The sequence below is a fragment of the Aphelocoma coerulescens genome, chromosome 3 (genome assembly GCF_041296385.1).
Source record: "Aphelocoma coerulescens isolate FSJ_1873_10779 chromosome 3, UR_Acoe_1.0, whole genome shotgun sequence".
NCBI lineage: Eukaryota > Metazoa > Chordata > Aves > Passeriformes > Corvidae > Aphelocoma > Aphelocoma coerulescens.
In genome coordinates, this window is record NC_091016.1 from 2,146,609 (window position 1) to 2,167,868 (window position 21,260).

The following is a 21,260-nucleotide window of genomic DNA, read 5'->3' on the forward strand; positions in this document are numbered from 1 at the left end:
TTCATCCCGAAGCAGCCGAGTCGTTGTCCGGAGGCAGCAGCAGTAATTCGGTGTTACAGATGCCGGTTGGGATGCAATAAATATGAGTCAACAAGTTACTGCTGTTCTGTAGGATTCTGAATGATGAGTAAACGTGTACAAAAGCCCTGCAGCAGGTTGTGTACAGGCCACGCTGCTTGGGCAGGGGAGCGGAAAAACGAGGAGAAAATGAGATCTCCGCTTTTAAAGACAGCCTGAGTTAAAAAGGCTGCGGGGACTTTGCATTTAAAGGTGCGCATTTTGCAAAGTGCATTTTGCAAAGTGGTGTCTCTCGGGGTGGGGGGGGTGGGGGGTGGTTGTTTGGCCTCCAGTTTTGTGTGACGGATTTGTTCCCGTTTAGGAATGGTACGGAAGGGAAATTAAAAACCTGTTATCCCTTCAAGAGGGCAGCTTGTCAGCAGGAGGTGACAAGGAGGAAGGATGCAGCGAGCAGGTAACGGGGCAGGGGGGGGAGTGGAAATGGGCTTCATTGCAGCGCCGAGCTCTCCTCGGAGCTGCGCAGCCTTTCCGCGGGGATGGCGGTGCTGGCACGTGCAGCGCGCGATTGTGTGTAGTGCCCGGGAGAAGGAGAAGCGCCCGGGTAAAACGTGCGATTATTTCATCCGAAGAGCTGGAATTAAAAAAGCACTCGGACTGTTTACGCACGTCTTCCTGTTGGCTTTTATAATTCCTGCGCCGGGTGGTGTGGAGGTGGTCGTGACCGAGGAGGGAACGTTGCTAACGAGGGATATTTGCGGAACTGCAGCCGGGGAGCCGTGTGCTGTGTTTATAATTTTGTGTGTTCTGACCTTTCCTCAGAAGGAGCAGAAGGAGATTGCATATCTGAGGAACAGACAAAAAGACTGACAAGGAATACTTAAATATCTGCTGCCATATATCTGCAGTAATGCAGGCTCCTAATCCCTCCTCCTATCTCCATATAAATGATACAGTTCAAGACCAGAGCTGTTTTCTCCACTAAACGCAGCAAAGCTCTTTTAGATGAAATGTCTAAAAACATCTTGTAATAACTTGGAGCATGCTGGCAAGAGTAGTCACTTGTGACTGTGTGTGGAAGCCCCTCAGCCAGCCGGCGCCGGAATAGGCAGGACGGGAGCATCACTCCATTATTCCGAGGAGCCAGCAGCACGCGCGTCCCTTAGGCTACAGCATTCATTAAGGAAAGCTTACTGGGCTGAAAGCTGGGAACAGATGATAACGGGATATGATTTTCATATTTAATGCATTCCTTGGAAGAGTGTGTGTGCTGCAGATTGATAGAAGAATCAACTGCTACTTTACTAAAAGACTTTCTAGTTTGCCCTATAGCTACCGATGGAATCATTCAGCCAAGAAATTAACTTTTTCCCCTTTTACCTGCTTTATGTATCTGCTAAGCAGGCTGCTGGCTGCCAGGGAATGTTATTATGCAGTTAAATGTTTGGTATTTAAGACTCTTATCAGAAAAGAAGCAGAGGCCACACTATTTTGTTTTTATAGTAGGAGGAAGGTTTTTGGTTTCCTTTCTTCAGTGCATTAGCAGCCGTTAATCTGAGTTTATAGGAAGTTTTCCCTGTAGATTAAAAAGTTAAAAACCTTGAATTTAGAGCATTCTTTAAACTGTAATACACAAAGCAGTGAACCTGAGCAGCCTTGACCCATATAGGCAGGCCTGTGGCAGGGTGTAAATTGCAGTCTGAACCAGGAGGCGTTGTGGGGAAAGGCGGGTTTATTTTGGAATGCGAGCTGTCCAATTAGGGCAGGCGGTGTGGGAGATGGGATTTCCATCCGATGGAGAAGTTGACATCAGTGCTAGGGCATCAAAGGCTTGTGGTGTGACTCGAGGGTTTAAACACTGTGGGCAGGTTTTGGACAATACGAGAGTGTGGCGTGTGCCCAAAAATGTCACTTTGTGTACAGTAATGGAGTTGATAGTGGACTCCCTTGATCCCCTGTCCTCCTCCTCGTCTCCCTCCTAAAATACGGAGGTAACTTCAGCTACACTGTGCATCTTTTGCCATGTCCCTGGCTGTGCTTCAGCTCTTAATTCTGGTGGTTTTCTTGGCTTCACATCTGCTGGTTCTCCTGTCCAAAGCACAGGAGTTTGTTCTCAGTGCTGCTGCTCTGAGTCAGTCACAGAGAGCGCGCAGTCAGCACGTGGGATGTCCGGGACGCAGCTCATGGAATGGGTTTTATTTCCCAGCACTGGGATTGGGATGGCTTCCTTCAGGCTGGTTGGGATGCAGTGACTGTGTGATGGCCCCCTCAGTGACAGCGTGGGGGTTCATCTCTGGGCCTGGGGAACCCAGAACCAGCCTTCTGCAGATGGGCGGTATCCCAATGCTCAAACACCATCAGGAATGTCTGGCACGTTCCTGAGCCACGGGACGTGTGCCCTTTTGGGCTGCCAGCTTCCAGGGGAGTCCTTGAGCTCAGAAGTCCCGCACTGAGGAGCTCCTTCCCGGCTGGCAGAGCTGTACAGCCCCGGCTCCCAGATCCTCTGTGCCGTGATGCACTTCCTTGGAGCCTTCAGAGGATTTTGGACTTGGGCATGCTGGAACCTCCCAGGAGCCCCTTCCCTGGGAAAGGGATCGTTAGGGATGTGTGCTGTGCTTGTGCCCATCCGAAATCCGCTTGTTTTGGGGCACTGCATCCGGGAGCTGCCAAAGCCACGCAGGACTGGCTGGAGGCATTAGAAGGCACCAAATCCAATGCCCGAGAAGTAATTAGGAGGAACCTGAGAGCAGTGGTGATGGAATAAGTGGTGAACTTAATCTGAGTGGCAAACCTTTACTGCTCCTTAAAATGACTTCATGGCTTTTTGTTCTGCTCCTTGTTACGTGGAATTCGAGCTTTTTTAAGGAACCTTGGCCACAGACCAGACAAGATGCCTTTGTTTCCTTTCAGCTGGGCTTGGCAGCTGACTTTGTGTGGGAGGAAGAGGTCAGGCAGTGAAAGGGAGGGGAGAGGTGTGGAGGTGACTGTAAATTGTCCTGCTGGGATTTGGGGCTGGAGAGGAAGCCCTGCTTAGTGTGAACAATGGCATTACGATGGCTAATTTTGGCTTTGCATAAACTGGTGGTGACCCTGCAGCAGTCGTGGTGGCAGCGGCCACTCCTCCCAAATTGTCCTGATTGAGTAGGCTCGCAGAGAAAGAGAGGCAAGTATTAAAACACTGGGGTTTAGCAGCAGAGTGGTTGTACTCCTGGAGCTGGCTTTGTGCGAGTTCAGCAGTCCTTGGAGGAGAGTGCCATTTAAAATGTGTCTGCTCTGTGTCCCACATCACCTGGTGGGAAAGGCGATGTCACTGCCATGGGAAGAGCGGGAGGGAGACGCTGAAACTGAGTCTTGCCTTGTTCCGTGATGTGAGGGAAGCTGGACCTGCTGAGTGATTCACACATGGAGCACAATGGTCCCTCTGGGCTCTGTGGCATTGTGGGCAGCTCTAAATGTTGTGCTTTGGTCCAGGGTCTCCAAAGTCTGTGTAGGATCCCAATCTCAGAGGTCTGACCCTTTGTAAAATCCAGTCACCTTTTAGGTGGATTTGAGTCCTTGGTGTGTTTGGGTCCCGTTGGGCTGGGCTGGGGGTGCAGGTAGCTCCTGCCACTGGGTGCTTTGGCTCGTGGAGCTTTAACTGAGGCCTGGCCCCTCGTTTCACACTGGGATGCACGGAATGTGTGCCAGGGGTTGTGTAATGTTGATGCCGTAGCAAACCCTCGAATTCTGTGGCACCTTTCTCTTCAGAGCCCCGCATGGCACCTGGAGAAGCTCCGTGTGCCATGCGCAGTTTGTGTCCCGTTTGTCTCCTTCAGCCATGTCCCGCCGTGTGTTTCAGGTGCTGCAGGCTGGAGAGCAGGCGGGAATCGGCACCAGTACGGCCGAGCCAGGAGAACTGGGCCATCCAGCAGCAGCCTTGCTGGGCTGCCCCACATCGGCCACCTCGGCCACAGGAGGCTTGGGTTCCCAGCAGGACCCGCCTGAGCGCTCCCCATCCCCTGAGGGGCTCGGTCCCGATGCCGGGAGCGCTGCTGGAGAGGGTGAGGAGGGAGCAGTGGGACACGGGGACCTGGCTGCCAGTGAGGAAGGCTCCGAGCAGCTCATCTCAACTTCTGGTGCCGGAGCAGCGCCCTGCAGGCGGGGACAGAGGCAGGGAAGTGTCCCAGGTACGGCAGTGGGATGTGTCCCTGTCTGCCCCAGCCAGAGCCATGCCCGTGTGCACCTTCTCCTGCACCTCTGGCACTGGCCTTGGAGTGTGGTGGCCCTTATTCCTTTTTTCTCTCTTTGTCTCTTTCTTCCTTTTGACTCCATTTCCCCCCCAGGCCGCTCACCCGGACAGGGAAGGGCATGCTGGGCGCTGATCCTGGTCGGGGGCACCGTGAGGGAAGGTTTCCTCACTGCTGTGCCCACTGAGGCCCTGGCTTAGTCTGAGCCTCATCTGGAGATGTTTAATGTGAACCTGCTTCACCAGAGGAGTCACTTCTGGTTCGGGCTGGTTCCCATCTCCCTCAGAGCTGGTGCACAACAGCTGATCCATTTCCAGACTGGGATTTGGCAGTGTGGGTGGGTTTGGAAAACCCCTCGATTCCGCTGCATCCCCATTTCCCAGCAGGCAAAGGAGTTAGGTTTGTTGCACGTCCCTGCTCCACAAATTCAGACACAAGGCCCTGGTGCGGCTCCTGTGGGGCACAAACCTGAGGTGATTCAGTCCCAGTGAAACTCCATGACAGAGCCAAGCAGGAGTGCTGGGGGCTGTGCAGAGGCTGCTTAATTTAAACCTAAGGTGAATTTTATGGAAAACTGGGCATTTCTGTAGCAATCCCAATTTGTTATGGCACTGGCTGGTCCACTAACTGTTGGCAGTCTGTGAAAAGCCGAGCAGCGCGTCTGTGTCACCCCAGTTCAGCCTCTCAGAGCCTCCAGGCGAGCATTCCTGCTCAAAGGTTTCCAAAATGGGTGCAGTAGGAGCCTCTTGGGGTGCACTTTTTTAGCCTAAGAGGTGTTTTCTCTGGCTTCTCTGTTTGATTCCTCCAGAGCTGATTTGGTCAGGTAGCTGGTCTCTGTGCCAGCGTGGTTTCTGAGGAATTCCCGGTTTGTCCCCAAACCCCAAAGGCTGCAGCCTCCCTGGACTCCCCCTTGTGAGAGGAGCATGGAAGGACAGGGGCCGTGGGCAGGGAAGCCCACAGACAAGGGGAATAGAGGGATGGAGGGATGGAGGGATGGATGCTCCCTCACACAGGGTGAATAGTGTGGGTAAGCTTGGTTTCATTCCCTACGCTGTGATCTACTCCATAGTGTTGCTAGTGTTTTGAGAAGAATAATTACTGGTTTTATATCTTTGATGCATTATTTTTTGTTGTTATTACAGGGGCAAAGCCTGGCCTGAGCAGCTGGTGGGCTCACAGGGAGGGGAGCAGTGCCGAGCTCCCGGTCCCTGCTGGTGCTGAGGAGGAGGCGAAGCCGAGCATTCCCAACACGCGGCAGGAGCAGGGCAGGGATGCCCAGGCTCCGGAGGGCTCCCTGCTGCCACCCCTGAGCCCTCTCGCAGCCCAGGAGGAGCCCTTGGACAGCTCAGCACCACACAGGTACCACTTCCCTGTTTTCCTGGATCAGCTGGACTGGTCGGGGCACCAGAGCTCACACAAAGTTCTCCCCTGTCCTTTAGTACCTTGTTCCTGTGCTGGGCGTTCAGGGGCTTCGGGCACCTCACTGGGGTCAGAGCTGCCAAGCAAAGGATTTGTTGTTAAGGTGCAGATGGATGTTCTTTAAATGTACACAAATCTTATTCCAGTGACTCTACTTGGGTAAAACTTCCAGGGGGTTGAACTGTTGGAGCATTTTGTTTGGAAATAGAGTCAGAGAGAACGAGGACAGTGCGCTGCAGACACAGGGCCTGTCCTCTGCTGCCGGGTGACCGCGGCAGGATTTTGTGGCCAGCAAGTGCAGCGCCAGGGCGTCGGCTGTAAGTCCATCCCAGCCGGATTTTCGGCCCCGCAACGCCCTCATGAGACAGGGAAGTGCATCCCTGTCCTGGCAGGGCCGTGCCCGCCGTGAGATGGTCCCCGGGTCTGGCCTGGGTCGCCCTGGAGGGCTGGCAGGGCTTTAGTGGGACATGATGCAAAGGAAACGGCACTTTTAGCCCTGGAGAACAAGTGCTCCTGCAGAATGAATTGTCCTCTTTTGCCTGTTGGTTGGGTTTTCCCGTCTTGGTTGCTTGAGTGTTTAAATCTGGTTAATGCCTGTTCTCCCGGCGTTCCTGGGCGCCTTGTCCTGGTGGTGCTGATGTCAGTACTGGTTCGGGTGTTTACCGGTGACACCTGAGCAGAAACTGGGGACCAGCAGCAGACACTTCTGCAACTTTAGCCTTTCCATTTGCATCGGGCTGTTGCTTGCAATGGAAACATCCTCTGATTTACATGTAAATAGCTTCCCCCCAGTTTTCCCTTTGTATCCCACCTGTTAATCACAGCAGAGCGAGAGGAGTCAGAGCTGAGCGCCAGAGCTGAGCGCCGGCAGTTTAACCTTGTGTTCCCTCCCCGGCGAGGCCTCGCCTCGCTGTGCAGCGCCTGATGAGACATGGAGCAGCTCTCGAGGCCCGGGGAAATTATACACAAGGTTTGAGCGCCTGCATTGTCCCCGGGGCACGGCTGGAACCGCGGCGCAGAGCTCTCCTCCCATTATGCCAAGCTGAATGCCTCCGCTTCTCAAGGCCGTGGAAGTGGGATCACCACTGCTTGCTGGTGCTGCAGAAAAGATACAGATTTTAATTTGCTTTACCTGAAAATGAAAAGGCAGATCAACCGGCAGGAGTGGAGGAGCAGCCGTTCCCTCATTGCACTCACGGCCGCGTGGGCTTTCCAAGGCACCTGGAATGCGACATGCACACCCGAGCCTTGCAAAACAAATGAGCCAAAAATCTTGTGGAAAGGCTTGCAAGCGATTAGCACGTGAATTTCAATTGTACAAGTCACCCAAACCATGGGAATGCAGCTTCCTTTGCTCTGTCACACCACGGATTCACAACATGCGATGTCCCTCCAGCCCCCGTGGTTTTCTCTTGTGAAATTCCTGCGCTGACTGAAGATGTGTGCTGAAATTTCCCAAATTCTGTGTATTCGTTGTCTTAAGTTGAAATGCATGTAGCTTGGGCTCTCCCACTGCAGCAGTGTCACTGTGGCATCGGAAGGAAGCACTGATCCTACGCTTCTGGTGAATTATCTGAAATGAGTACGAGGGACGGTGTTGAAAAGAGCAGAGACCGTGGCTGACTCCAGAGGCAAAACTAGTCCTTGTTGTGTGCCAGGAAGCCACAAGTTTTCATCTTTGGAGCAAATGCCTCTCCTGTCTTACTGCAGAGATGCCAGTCTGTATTTTTTTCAGGAATTTTGGGTTTTTTCCCTGCAGTGAACTGTTGGCAACCGAGGGAGGGAGATGTTGTTGGGAAAGGTGATTGAGCAGAAGGTTTGCATCTGGTTGCCGGTCACAGTAGGGTGCTGCAGCTTCGCTGCCTTGGTTATTAGAACCGGTGATGGGTGGGAAGTAGCGTCGGTGTTCCGGCGGCTGCGGGCGGGGGTGGGGGGAAGAGCCCGGGAGGGGTTTCTGCCAGCAGCCCCCCGGCACACGGGGGCTCGCTGCGCTTCTGAAGGCTCCTGGCCTCCCCTCCCTTGGAGCTGCTGATCCGAGGGGAAAGGCTCCGTGTCCTCTTACCATTCCCTGCAGCACCCAGCCCTTTCTTTGAGGGCTTAAACCCGGGGGGCGGGAGGCGGGGGGAGAGGGTCTCTGAGAATTAGCGTGGAGAAAGATGATGACTATTTTAAGGCCTGAGCTGAGGGGGTGGAAAAAGGCAGAGCTTATGCCTGTGCTGCTTCAGCTGCATTGAGGAGGACTTAGCACAGATGGATTGTGCATTACAAAATGTAACACATAATTCAAGCTGTCAGCTTAATCAGACTGTTTCCAGGAAGCAACCTGTAAAAGAGAAGGACCTCTTGTTTGCTGACCTCTGATCCGTAGCCTGCTGCAGATTGTCATACATTTTGTTTTTCTTTATGCTGGTGTCCCTTCCTTCCCCTTCCCTTTTTATTATTGTATCCCTCTCGAGTGGCACCCTGGAAGGACCACCCAGCGGGAGGAAAACAATGGGAAACGAGCCGGCCGCTGGAATACAGGGTTTGTAAGGCTGGGGGAAAAGAGAAAGCACTGTTTAACTGCCTATGTGATCTCCCTGGCATTGTTTTGCTTATTAAATGTCTAGGAAACTCGACTAAAGGCACGGCGGCCCCCACTTAATTGTTCGCTGTTGCCCAACACTCGGAGGGAAAACACAGCTTTGGGCACAGCTCAGCACGAGTGTGCAAATGCTGCGAGTTTTTGTGCACAGAGCTTCTCCCTGGAGGCAGAACGAGCCGGGGTTAGCTGCGGAAACATGTCAGCTCCTGCATGTGGGGAAAAGAAAGAGAACTCTCTTTTGCCCCAGCTGGGGTGTTCATGGCTGGCCGAGACCTGGGCTGGGAGCCCCACAAAGCAGCATCGGGGACCTGAATAGCCATTTACACCTCTGTCCCGGGATTAGCCCGCGGCATTGTTTCAGTGGTTAAGTCCTCATTTGCATCATTATAGAGGTGCAGCCTCATCAAAACCCCTCTGAGGTCCCAGGGCTGTCCCCATACCTGTAGGTGGTCACCAGATTTGTTTCGCTTGTGGAGGTGAAGGAATTAAAGTGCTCGCCACGGGGGTAATTTCCATGCGGCGGCTCAGCCCGGGCTGATTTTTGGATGGTTTGTTTGCTCGTGTGCTTTTTTTTTCCTCCCCCCCGCCTTCCTACAAAGCTCAGAAACGTGTTTTTTGCTGTTTGCTTTGGAAAGCTCAAACGAGGCTGTTTGTTTTTCCAGGGGGTGCGATGGGAATGCACTGACAAGCCCCGTCATCACCCCTCGGGTCACTGCCAGCCCTGTCTGTCCGTCCGCAGGCCTGGCGGGATGCTGGCCGAGCTCTCGGAGCTCTGCCGTGCGCTGCAGCTCCTGGAGGACCTGGTGGAGACGACGAGCCCCCAGCACCGGGCACTGTACCAGGGCCAGCCCTCGGGGACAGCGGAGCTGCCCAGGTGAGTGAGTGGAGCCCGGGTGGCAAGTGGCCCGTGCCAGAAAAATGGAGTAAATACAGTAAGAGAGCAAAGGGAATCACCAGAACCGGGGTGTCGTCAAAACCAGTGGCAGAGAGCCCCGGCTGTCCCTCCTCAGCCTCCGGACCCCTAGGTACGAGAACTGGGAGTTGTTGGTAGCTGTACTGACAGTGATGCACAGCCTCCACACACTTGGTGACGGGAGGATTCCTCAGGAGTTAGGAAGAGGGGCCCCAAACAGGCCTGTCCCCTGGCCTGCCACTGGAGGGGATGTGCTCAGCTTCCCTCTCCCTGGGAGGCTGCACCTGGCACGTTCAAAGTGCTGAGCGCGACCTCCCTGTCCTGTCCCACATCTGTCACCGAGCACCACGGATGTTTGTCCCTCTGGCTGTCCCCTGGCTGTCCCATCTCCAGCCTGGGATGGGCTGTGCTCACGGTGAGGTCCCCCCTGCTTTGTGTTGCAGTGCTCACGGTGAGGTCAGCGAGCTGACTCGGGGCGATGTCGAGGCGATCGAGGCCGTGGTGCTCCGGCAGCTCCTGCTCCTGTCCCAGCGCACGCGGAGCGGGAGCCTCCCTCCGGAGAACACCGGCGGGGCCGCAGGCGGAGCGGGGCACGAGGAGCACACCAGGTATGGGAGATGCAGAACCCGCTGGGGGTGAGGAACATCCTCCTCTCTGCCCCCGGATCCGTGCTGCACCTCGTGGCACTCAGAATGGGAGCGTTCGGGAGTTAATTTATTTCCCTCCCATTCCCCAGTGGGGACTCCTGCTCCACAGGGCAGCCTGGGGCCCCCCCAGTCCATCCAGTCCGCAGTGTCTCCCACCCCAGGCCCCTCTGGCAGGCAGGGAATTGCAGGAACTCCAGACACCTCTCAGCCAGTCATTGCCAGGACCTGCAATGAGTCTCGGGCACGTAAGGAGGAGAAATGTAATTTTGAGAAGGAAATTACTTTGTGTGAGACAGAAGATGCACGTGGCCTTTAAAAACAACAAAGTGCAGTTATTCAAAATGGGCTTTTTTTTCCCCATGCATATGCCACAAGGACAAGTGAGAATTACTTTTTTTTTTAGGTCTCTTTAACCCAGAAATGAAAACAATTTCCACTCTGTCTTGCTTAGCTTCTGTCTAGACCTCCCTCCCCGTCGCAGGCTCCGCTGTGCTCAAGTGCTGGCAGGATCGGGGCACTTGTGAGCGCTGCAGAAGGGTCTCTGTGCCGGTACCTGCCTCTCCTGCGAGGCTGATACGCCTGCGAGCACCAATATCTCCTTGTGTCTCCTGAATGGTTTCTTAGGGACAAACACTCGTGGAGTTAATTGGAATTCACTGCTCTGAAACTTCACTGGAGCAACAGGAAAAACAAACATCTTTGGCAAACAAAAGGATTGCAGGATTGAGATTTTCTACGTTAAAAGACACCTTCTTTTATTTATTTTTTTTTCCTTTCCCCTTTTTATTCTTTCTGAGCAAAAAACAAGCCTGAGGCAGCGGGTGCCCGGCTGTGCCCCAGGGAGTGAGCGAGGCCACGGTGCTGAGACCAGGGTTGTGTCTTTGGATCCTGAGCCTCAGGACAGGGCAGGCATCATGATGATGATGATGATGATGATGATGATGATGATGATGATGGTGGTCACCGCTGCCCATCTCCCCCACATTAGCAGAAGTCGCAAGTGGCTTCTTACATTTTCCCCGTTGAACATTTTTAAAAGGGAAAGTGGGAGTTAAGGCCCAAATGGGTGGTGGCTTTTCATGTGGGTGGGGTGTCCCACTGATGGTGCCGGTTTGTTCTTCAGGGACATGGAAGTGCTGCGGACTCGCCTGAGCCACCACGGCTTGTTCCTGAAGCAGCGCCAGGTTCGGCTCCCGGAGCAGGTGGCAGAGATGTTTGAGCAGCTGCTGGCTTCGGGAGAGGAGGCACAGGATGGCCAGGTGGGCACCAGCACCGGAGACTCCTCAGCACCGCTACGGCTGTGCCCTGGCGGGGTGTGGCTTTCAGGGCAAGGACGGGCAGTCTGTGGTTAATCAGCCCTGGGGCCTCAGGAACAGATGTCCAGTGCTTCATCCCACAGGAAAAGGGGCTTTTTAAGGTCCCCACCCTTCACCCCAGTGAGGCATTGGAATGAGCTCACCCCTTTACTCTGGTGCGAACCATCATGAGGCTCCTATCTTTCTGTGACTTTTTATCATTAATGATGTATTTGTACTTTTTTTTAAGCAGAGTGAGGTTTGGTGCTGAAGACAGAGAGCATTTTATAAATGGTGGCGCACTCATGGTTTCTCTAAGCTAATGCAAAAGGTCATAGCCAACTCTTTAAATTAATAAATGAAATTGGCATTCCAGAGGCTGCGAGTCCTCAGCCTCTTCCTGTGTTGTTAAACAATTGTTCTACCAAACGGTGACAGAGTTAGGGTAGAACATCAAGTAGATTTTACAGACTTGAGTCCACGTTTCTGTCCCAAAATGGGCCTCAGAGTAGCACCCTAGAAGTAAGGTAATGGAACATCTAACAGAAACACCTTGGAAGCAGATTGCCCCGGGGAGTGCGGATTAGCCTAAATGTGCGTTGGAAAACACTCAAGGGGGACAATAATGGAGCTGTGGCTGTTTGTGTTTTGAGTCTCAGGTGGTGCTGGGAGAGGCCCTTCTGGGAGAGCAGCGTCGGGATGGGTCACCTGTCCAGAGCGATGAATCCTCGCTCAGCCTGCCATCGATCCCAACCAAGGGTGGGGAAGGAAAGCAGCTGGAAAGCAGAGAACCAGGTAACGGGCGTTCCAGCTCCAGGTGCCTGCTCTGGACATAGGGGTGTTCTGTCCAAATCCCTGGGTGCCTGTGCCATAGCCGCTGGGATGTATCTAGCGGGGATTTTCCTAAATATCTCAGTATCCCTTGAGATTCTGGTTACTTCCCAAACTAAGTGATGCCGGCGGTGGCGGGTTTTTCTGCAGGAGAGGAAAAGGCCAAGCCCTGTGGCCGCTATAAAATGGATCTGTGAGTTCCGTGTGCACGTTTACAAAACATCTCCCGTTTAGCAACTGGGGGATGCATTTGCTGCCTTTCCTGACAAAGCTGGACCACAGAAGGAATTGCCCAAACGAAAGGGTTTGTGCGGGGCTATTTCCCAGCTCAGGAGGTGCTGGTGTGTGGGGGAGCCCTGCTCATTCCTTCACACAGGGAGGGAATACATTATTCCAGTGACGGCAGCTCGCTCGCCCTGCTCCTGGAGCACCCCTTCCATCGGAGTCTGGCAGCAGCAGGCAATTAGGCTGCCATGCTCTTTGCACAGCAAATGCAAACAGGCTGCTCCAGGCTCCGAAATCCTCGCCACTCTTGCGTGCAGAGGCATGCAGAGGCGACTGGACTTTGATTTAAGCTAATTTCCTGCAGTGGGTCCGGCACACGCCGCCACCAGGCCTTGTTGCGGGTTGTTTGTTTCCCAAATCCATCGGGTCTTCAATTCCTCAAGACATTTGGTTGGCTTGTCCTTCTGTGAGGAAGCTACAGAGGCAGGGTGGCAAGTTCCCAGTGGGCGCTGCTTTTGAGAGCGGTAATGGATAGTTTAGATCAATAAACAAGAGATAACAAAAGTGGGAAATTAAAGGGAGTAGGGCATAAAAGCAAGCAAACCAGTCTGATGGCTGCCGCTTTGAAATGGTTTCATTACGGCGTGTTCACATCCAGAAGTCACAGGCTGGAGTGAAGATGAGAGCGGGGAAGAAAGCGTGGTGGGAAAGATTCCCATTACAGGTGGAAGGGGTGGCTGCATATTAACCTCGGGCCCAGCATTGACTGGGTTATATAATCACACCCTGGGGCTCAGTGCCGGGGGCGGCTTCAGAGGGAGCAAATTCAGCCGCTCGCACCGAGCGCAGATTAAACGTCAGATCACAGGGCCCACGCTCATGTTGGCAGAAACAAAGGTGGGGAGCAGCAGCACCTCTTTAATTCCTTGTAATCATGTTCCACATTCACCTCGTGCGAATAGCCTCTCCTTGAGCCCACCGGGGCCCGCTGTCGGTGCTACTGGGGTCAGTCTCCATGGGGAAGATCCGGTAATTATATGGCCAACTACAGAGGTTGCTGGTTCGATTCTTTCCGTGAGTAATGGACCGGGGATCATTAGAATAAGCGTGGGGCAGATCCCTGCCAGACGGGAGCCGTGCCTGTGCCAGCCAGGAGCCTCCTCTCTGCCTCCTGTACCAAAGCTGCCTGGTAACGGTGGCTCCCCCCAGCCACTGCCATCACTGAGACTTCCCGACCTCTCCTGGCTCTCTCACGGAGCAGATGTGCAAGTGCTAATGCTTCCTGTGTGTAAAAACGCCAAGAAGCTCCTCAGCCAAACCCAGTAACTCCAGTTCCAACCCGTCCCTTGCGAGGGAGCTGTCTCTGCCGTTCCTCTGTCTCCAGGAGAGAGGCTTCTCACACCTCACTTGAAAGCCAAGCGGCTCCTTTCAGACACGATTCATCCTCAGCCCTCATCCTCAGCCCATGCTCTTCTGCGGGCTCCTTGTTCCCCTCCCCTCCTCTCCCTGCCAGGCAGCTGCTCGTTCCCTTTTATCGTCACCATTTGCTGTGGCCCCAGGGCTCTGGAATTGTTCTGGGCCTAAAATAGAAGCCACATCTCTGCATGTTGGCTTTTGGGCTCAAACAACTTGTTTTGAGGGGTTTAGATGAACTGATATTTGATGTCCATCCATACGTGATTATTTTGCCATGTGACTTTTTCTGAGCTTAAGGGATACAGATTTGGGGTGGTTCTTATTTCAGTAGCTGCTGCATTTTCAAAGTGCTGGTTTGAAACACCAGAAGCCTTTTGGGGCTTGATGGACTTCACTGTGAGAGATGTGTGGATACACCTCCATACAGTCTTCAGAATGGCTCTCCTGGAGTTTCGGTTTATTTTTCTTTTACTTCCGTTACATAAAAAGAGAACCAAAACATTTATTTACTTGAATATTCTGTAAATATTCCAGAAGTATTTGTGTTGGTCCTCTAACGCCCTGTCTGGAGCTCGTGGAAGGCTGGCTGCAGATAATGGGCTTTAAAGGGATCGTACCTGGTGCACAGCTCGCCCAGAGAGGAGCTGGCTGATAACAGCAATCTCTTGTGATACCAGGCTATGTGAGGATACAGGGGGAGATCTGGGCTCGTTCTCAGCTCCTCCATGGATGCTTTGTTTTTTATCGGGGCAGACATGTAAAAGCGGCTGTTCCTGAGGTAGGCGAATAATGCGAGATTAAAAAGGATAAAACCCATTATTTCTTGTTTTGCTGGATGACTGTTTAAGAGTCTCATTTATGAGTAGGAAATTGCTGATTTCATTGAAGGGGCAGGTTTGTTAAATCTTTAACAAAACCAGATTCTCTCTCTCCCCTTCACTCGTGGCTTTGATTTGAGCAGGCGTTGAGGCTGTAGAGGATTTGAATAAAAATGGCGTAACTGCTCCACTCGTTGGGCTCTGCTTTTACAACAGCTGGAGCGTCACCCCCAGCCGCTCTCCGGGTATAAAATCTCCAGCGTAGGAATAAGGAGGAAAAGCCCTCTTAAGAAGAAAAAAATAAGCCTTTCTTTATATCTCATACAGGAGCATGAAAGAGCACAAGCTGGATTCTGCTTCCCTTTTTGGGCCACCTTCAATGAGTCAACCATCCTGCCACCCCTTTTCCCATGCCCACGTGTCCTTCCCGGCGAGGTCCTCCTTTGAGGACTCCGAGGCACTGCTTGCAGTGCACCAATCGAGGCATTAATAAATCTCACCCAACTTTTTGCTCTGTTTGATATCATCTGATATGTTTGGGATGGAGAAAGTTCCTCGGGACAGCGCCGGGTTGGACACTGCACTTAAGTCCGGCTGGATGACGCCCTCTGGCAGCTCATGTTGGACACTTAAGTTCCTAAAAGACCTCGGAGTCTTTCTAGAGTTGTGAATTCTGGGTGGAAATTCTTCGCCTGTCTTTAAAGCAGAGGCAGCAGCAGCCTCAATGTGGACAGAAAAACTGAATGGTCCTGGGCTGGGACATTGGTGAGGGCAGGGCTTGGGTTATCATTGCAGTGCTATAGATAAAAACATATATATAAAAAATATATATGCAAAGCAGCCTTTTAGAGTGGGATTTGTGCTTGAGCATCGTGTGCTTTGGAAATGAATACAAAGATGAGCAATTGTCTGACTCCAGTGAATGAATCCATTTGCCTCTTTTTTTTTTTTTTTTTTTTAAATCAATCTTTACAGAATGGAAATGAGATCCACAGAACAGGGGGAAAGGGAAGAAAGGAAAGTGTGGATAAAAGGTTTTGAAATTAGTTGGGTGTTTGGCTGTTTAAGTCATAAAATCTCAGGATAAGTGTTTAGTTTGATTTTTATTGGATTTATTATTTTACAGAATTTATTTATTATTGTCTAATAATTCATCTAATTCAAGAGAATGGCTGAAAACAGCTGAGGTATCAAATAATATTGACGGAACTGTAACATTCCAAAATAATCTACATTTAAGGGGAAGGAGAACAAAAACAACCTTTCTGATTAATGTAAATGGGAACCTGGAAAGTTCACAGTCCCTGTTTTTCCTGCACAGGCTGGGATCGCAGCCACAACAGTCCCAAAGGAAGTGACAGCCTGGAAGCGCATTCGGGAAGCAGCTCCTTGTCGGATGGAAGCGCTCCTCCCTTCTCCAGGTAAAGCTGTAACACTGGGAATGGTTCCATGAGGGAGAAGCCCCGACAGAAAAGGGCTGAAGCTCCCCTGATTTGTTTTACCTGGACCGGGGTTAAGGTCGGTGTTTCCATAATCAAACACTGCAGGTTTGGAACACCTCAGGTTATGAGCTCCTCCTGCGTCCATGACGCGGATTTTTAGGCTGCTGTGGGGGAGGCCAGTCCCAATTCTGCAATTGCTGTTAAACTCATAGAATTTCTGTGATTCAAGCACAGTAAATGTGAGCTGCAAGCCAGCATCGATGACTGGCACTCCTGCTTTTGTGTGGGATTAATTCTTACCATCTTCAATTGTTTTCTCTTTTTATATTTTCTGGAACTTTGAGAATGATGAGCCAAGTTATCCTGCCTTGTGCTATGAAATGCAAGGGTGTTCCTGTAGATGAGTTTCTGAAATGTTACATTTTAGCCCTTCCCTGAGGCCTGGGACAGCAGGAGGAGCAGGAAGGGGCCCTGAGAACTTACTCGCAGGATCAGTGCGGCTGAATAAAATGTGTAACTTAAAATTAACTATTTTTTATTTAAAATAAAAGCTCTCCAAGCTAAACCCCATTGCTGCTGCACTGCTGTGTCCCCGTGCCTGCGGCCACTTCTGCCTTGGTTAGATGCCGTACAATTTTTTTTGCCTTTTTTTCCCCTATTTTTCCAATTTTGACTTGTAACAGATTTCAAATACTTCCCTCTGGACTCTGTAATTCCGGGCCTCTTCGGTGCTCAGCAGCAGCACAGGGATACGTGCAGGGATACGTGCTGATGCTGCTTTAAAAAGCCACCGTAACAAACCTCTAAGTCAGCGTTAAGAGTCAGTTTTTGCAAATGGCTCAGGCCCAGCCTTCCCAGCGCAGGGTTTGGGAGCAGCCCTCGGTGCTGGCTGCCCGGAGCGCGGCACAGGGAGGAGGAAGAGGCAGAGCTGTTTGCAGCCGGGCCGTGCCGTGCGGTGCCGCAGCTCCTCGGCGCTGCAGCTCCGCTCCCGGCAGCCACTCCTCGGGCTTTATTGCTTTCACAAGTGGTCTCAAACCCACTACTTGAGAATAAACATCCCTGCGAGCTCGGCCGTGGCACTTTATAAATTCTCCTTTGCCGCGTTTTGTCACTGAGCTGATGAGTGACCTCGGCGCGGACCCCGCCGGACCGGAATAAAAACCGTGGCTCCTCTGATGTCCCCCAGACAATAATTATCATGTGCCAGTTAAGCCCAAACTACAGCTGAGGGATTTTACTTTAAAGCGGAGGCTCGGGCGCAAAAATGCATTTATAGCTCTTTGTCTGGCACCTCATTATGTGTGGGCCTGATTCATTAAGTAATTGGTTTGCAGTTGTTTACATGAGTATTAAGGCTTTCTATTCAGCAGCCTTTGAGATACACATTGTGCAAATGTTGCATGTTATGAATGCGGAATGAGGGGCCGGGGCCCGGCCCTATTGGCTAAACACTGCGCGCTGTTGAAAAGCAAGAGAAAGAGATTGGGTGCTGCTTTGCATAGCAATGACTTTCTTAATAAGCTTTACAGATTGATACACACAAGCTATAAAAGATGCAAAGAGATACTCTTAGCACATTTATCCATGCTCGTTTCACTATTATGGGCCTGGAGAAGGGAAGAATTGAGGGCTTTCATACTCGGGTTTTCAGTGCGTGTCTTCAGTGCATGAGACTTAATAGAATCCGATGTTTATTGTATTATAAATCATGGGGAAGTAGGCAGATCTGCAACAGTTTATTATTAAAGATTCTTTCAATGTAAATCTTTTTCTGCCATTGTATTTCCTACAGCAAAATCATTTTGTGGTTGAGTGGGGATGAAAGGCATAATGTACGACGGAGTGAGTCTTAATAGGAAGCTGCTCTCCGAGTAAAGACCACTTGTTCCCTTTTGTTCGGCGGTGCATGCCAGAGCTTCCTCTTCTCCCCCAAATGCCGCCTGCTCTACCTCCAGCGAGAGAACTGCTTTTCCCTGGCTCCTTTACTTTCCCCGGGGGATATTTCCACGCACGGAGATGCGCCTTTGGGTGGGGTGTTGGGGTGGGTGCTGCAGCAGGAGAGGGGGCGTTAGATTGCACGGTCCTGGCGGGGGAGGAGGTATCAGAAGTCAGGGCCGAGGCTGCCGGCGAGCGCAGGCGGGTGGGCAGCGATGTGTGTGGCATTCCGGGGGGCTGTAGCAATGGATGCAGCCAGTGGAGGTCACTCGCTTTCTGGGAATTCCCCATTTCGGATGCAAGCGTTTTATTTTCCTTTGACTTGTTTGCGCTGTCTCGTTTCCAAGTAATCTGGAGATTAAAGGTGCGTTATCAGCTGAGAACCAAAGCCCGCTTTGGATTTGTCAGGACACCAACACGGTGTAAAGTATTTTAAACTTTAATTAATCTGCTGGGAGGACTCTGGGGGGGGTCTCTGAAGGCCGGTTTTCAGCCCTGTTGCCCAACACAGCTGTAGTGACATGCAAATAGAAGTTGGCAGAGGCGAATTCATCTCTTAATCATTCCTGGGCACATTGGCTTTGGCCATCGGGGGGCACTCGGGCTCTGTGCATCCCCCGCTCCCCCCTTCCCGAGCCAGTCCTGGGCACCGAAAACTCCGCTGTGCTCTGAGGAGGCATCCCAGGGCTTCGGGGCTGGCAGTGCTCAGGACACGCACAAACGCCGTTTCCCTTGGAATTCCAGGGAAAGTGGCACCGTGTGGGTCCCGATTCCTGGGACGTGCACCCAGAAACCAGCCAGGATCCGATGGTTTTATCTCCCTGATGTACTCCCAGTTGTCAAATGGCTTCTGTAAGAAGCTGGCTGAAAATTCCAGCGGGATTCTCCGCCACTCCAGCTGTTTGCATGAGCTTTGTCTCCCTCGGCTGCACCCCCAGCTGCCGCAGAAGCAGCGCTGTTGGGGTGGCGATGCCCTGCCGGGTTTGTGGGGAGAGGCACCAACATCTGCCGGCCGAGCACAGAGGGAACAGTGGGCGTTTTGGCACTGCCCCTGCTCTCCCGCACAGCTTCCTCGCAGCGCTGTGATGCATCTTTGTGCCAGTGGGGTTTTTTTTTCTCCAGCGTGGTGAATCTAAACAGAGAGCGGTCTTAGACACAGCTCGATAGAAATCTTTGTGTCCTGACATAAGGGTCATCCTACTCGCAGTGTAATTACTGAAATTCAGTGTTATTACTCCAGCTCTGGCATGATGAATGGACTTTTGAGTTTATACTGCCGATGTAACGCTGCGCAGAATATGCACTGTAGATGCTTGGTTTTCCAGGGCGGGGAAATCCCTTGGCATTTAGGGTATCCCAAATTTTTTGGGTGTCTTTTTCTCTTGACACTAAAACAGAGAAGTTCAACAGGTACTTTAGCAAAAAGACACTCAGGCCACGGTAAAGGTTTTCTGCTGTTTTCCAGCGAGCCCCCTTGATTAACTTGGTTCTTGTTGTGCTGGCATTTTCCTCTTAATATTAATTTTCTTTGTAGAGGAAAAAATATTTTCCTGGAGCTTTTTCATTTCTTACTGTTGCAGCATCTTCGGTACAAAAAGCCTGTTTCATCAGAGAAACGGAGAGATTAAAAGGCCCTTTGAAGTGAAACTGGTTTGGGTTTTTTCTTTGTCAGAGCCTGGGTTCAGTTTGGAATTATTTTCGGGAAGAAGCAAATGTGTAAATGGATATCGGAGGGTCACGGCGGGGGATTAGTGGAGGCGCTGGGACCGGCCTGGCTCCATTTATGCCCCGAAATGTCTCGGCGGAGGTCTGTGCCCATTGTGTGCTCCCACTGCCGGGGGAGCGCTGCCGCAGCCGGGGCTGCGAGCGCAGCTGCTGTGCGGCGCAGAGGTGTGCCGCTGCATCTCCCAGCTTTGCCTAACGCTGCACACCTGATCCTGGACTTTATTCCCTGCAGCATTTTCCAGGCTTGGCCTGGGGGAGCTGCCGTTTCCCCTCTGGCCTTTCCGATGTGCTCGCTCCGTTTTCGGTATCTGCCCAGCATTTCCCTGTGTGGCAGCTCTCCTGCCGAGCCTTTGCTGCCACCCTGTCCCCATCTCCCTCTCCAGGGATGGCTGTGTTTGGCTCCGGGCTCGTTGGGGAGTGAACCCCATTCCACGCATGGTGGATTAGTCCTGGGGAGATGAACCCCAGGGAACGGATGGTGTTTGGTAGAACACAAACATTGCTCTCCCTGCTCTCCTGCCAGCTTTGATCTTTCTCTTCATGGGAAGCTGGGGTGGGTGGCAGTGGGAAGGTCTCCACATCTTCCTGCAGCCGCGGTGGTCCTTTCTCCACGGATCCTTCAGCTGAGTCTGGAGGACCGAGCCCTGGAGACCTGGTCAGTCATCCCTGGTCATCCCTCAGCACCAGACCCAAAGCACTGACCCGCTGGTGTTTGTTGTGGGGTTGAATCACAGAGAGCAGTGGGACAGACCTGACAAACTTGGTTGTCAAATGGCTTTTGTGAGAAGCTAACTGAAAACCCCAGGAACCCCACACTCCCTTCCCAGCAGCAGGCTGGGCTGTGGCCGAGGGGAAGCAGTGGCTGCTGCCCCCTGATCGGCTCCTTGGCTACTTGAAATGGCTCCTGTGCCAGCATCCACAGGAGGAACCCCCACCAGCTGCAGCTCAGCAACAAGTGCTTCTGTGCTCCACAACACAGGGAAAAACAGTGCAGCCTCTTGAGCACATTTTGATGGGCTGAGCCTGGGATGCTTGGAGCACCTCCTGGGAAGTGCTGAGGGCCAGGAGATCTGGCCAAAGGGAGCGGGTGCTCGGGGTGTTGAGCGTACTGCAGGATCCGCCCAGAGGCCCCGGCTTCACATCCTCTCTGGGTAGCCTGTCGAGTGAATGTCTTTGAAAGAGAAGTGAGAGTGTGAGGCAGTGCGGGGTTTTGCTTGGAATAAAAGGGAAAGGTGGTGGGATGGCTCACTGAAGGAATGTTGGAGAAACCTTTGAAGCCCACCGGTTTAAGGTTTTTACTGAACAAGGTAATAACGAGTAACAGCACTGTTGGTACTCTGCTAGGGCTGTCACTTGGTACTGGCACTTCTGCCTTGGTGGAACTGGGGCTGTGTTTAATAATCTGGAAACTTCTGTCTGCAAAGCGGGAGCCTTTGGAGAGGAAACGGGATTTAAGCAGTGGGAGCTTTCTCTGGGTGAAAAGGAAAAGTGGCTGCACCACTGGTAGCTGCAGTGTGTGAAGCTTCACATGTGGCTTTCCAGCTGCAATCCCAAATTCTGACTGAATACTGAGGGTAACACAAGCAAGGAATCATCCCTGCTTTTTTTTGTCTCCTCCACAAATGCCTCCACAATAGTGGAATATTTGCAGCTCCCCACTTTAGGCACTTTTGTATTGGCTGCTGCGTTTCTAAATGACATGCAGCAAATCAGAGACATTTCAGAGAGTCCTGTTGTGACCGAGGTCACAGCTTCAAACCGCACCTTGA

General features: G+C 52.2%; 1 protein-coding gene across 1 annotated transcript in view; it reads left to right on the forward strand.

The window, feature by feature from the left end:
• Positions 1 to 21,260, forward strand: part of KIZ (kizuna centrosomal protein) — a 28,075-nt gene that overhangs the window by 4,217 nt on the left and 2,598 nt on the right. The window contains exons 4-11 of the mRNA XM_069008765.1: positions 380 to 472; positions 3,854 to 4,181; positions 5,384 to 5,600; positions 8,984 to 9,118; positions 9,601 to 9,765; positions 10,928 to 11,063; positions 11,753 to 11,894; positions 15,711 to 15,810. Coding sequence (XP_068864866.1) covers positions 380 to 472; positions 3,854 to 4,181; positions 5,384 to 5,600; positions 8,984 to 9,118; positions 9,601 to 9,765; positions 10,928 to 11,063; positions 11,753 to 11,894; positions 15,711 to 15,810 — 1,316 coding nt within the window. The remainder of the gene's footprint in view (positions 1 to 379; positions 473 to 3,853; positions 4,182 to 5,383; positions 5,601 to 8,983; positions 9,119 to 9,600; positions 9,766 to 10,927; positions 11,064 to 11,752; positions 11,895 to 15,710; positions 15,811 to 21,260) is intronic.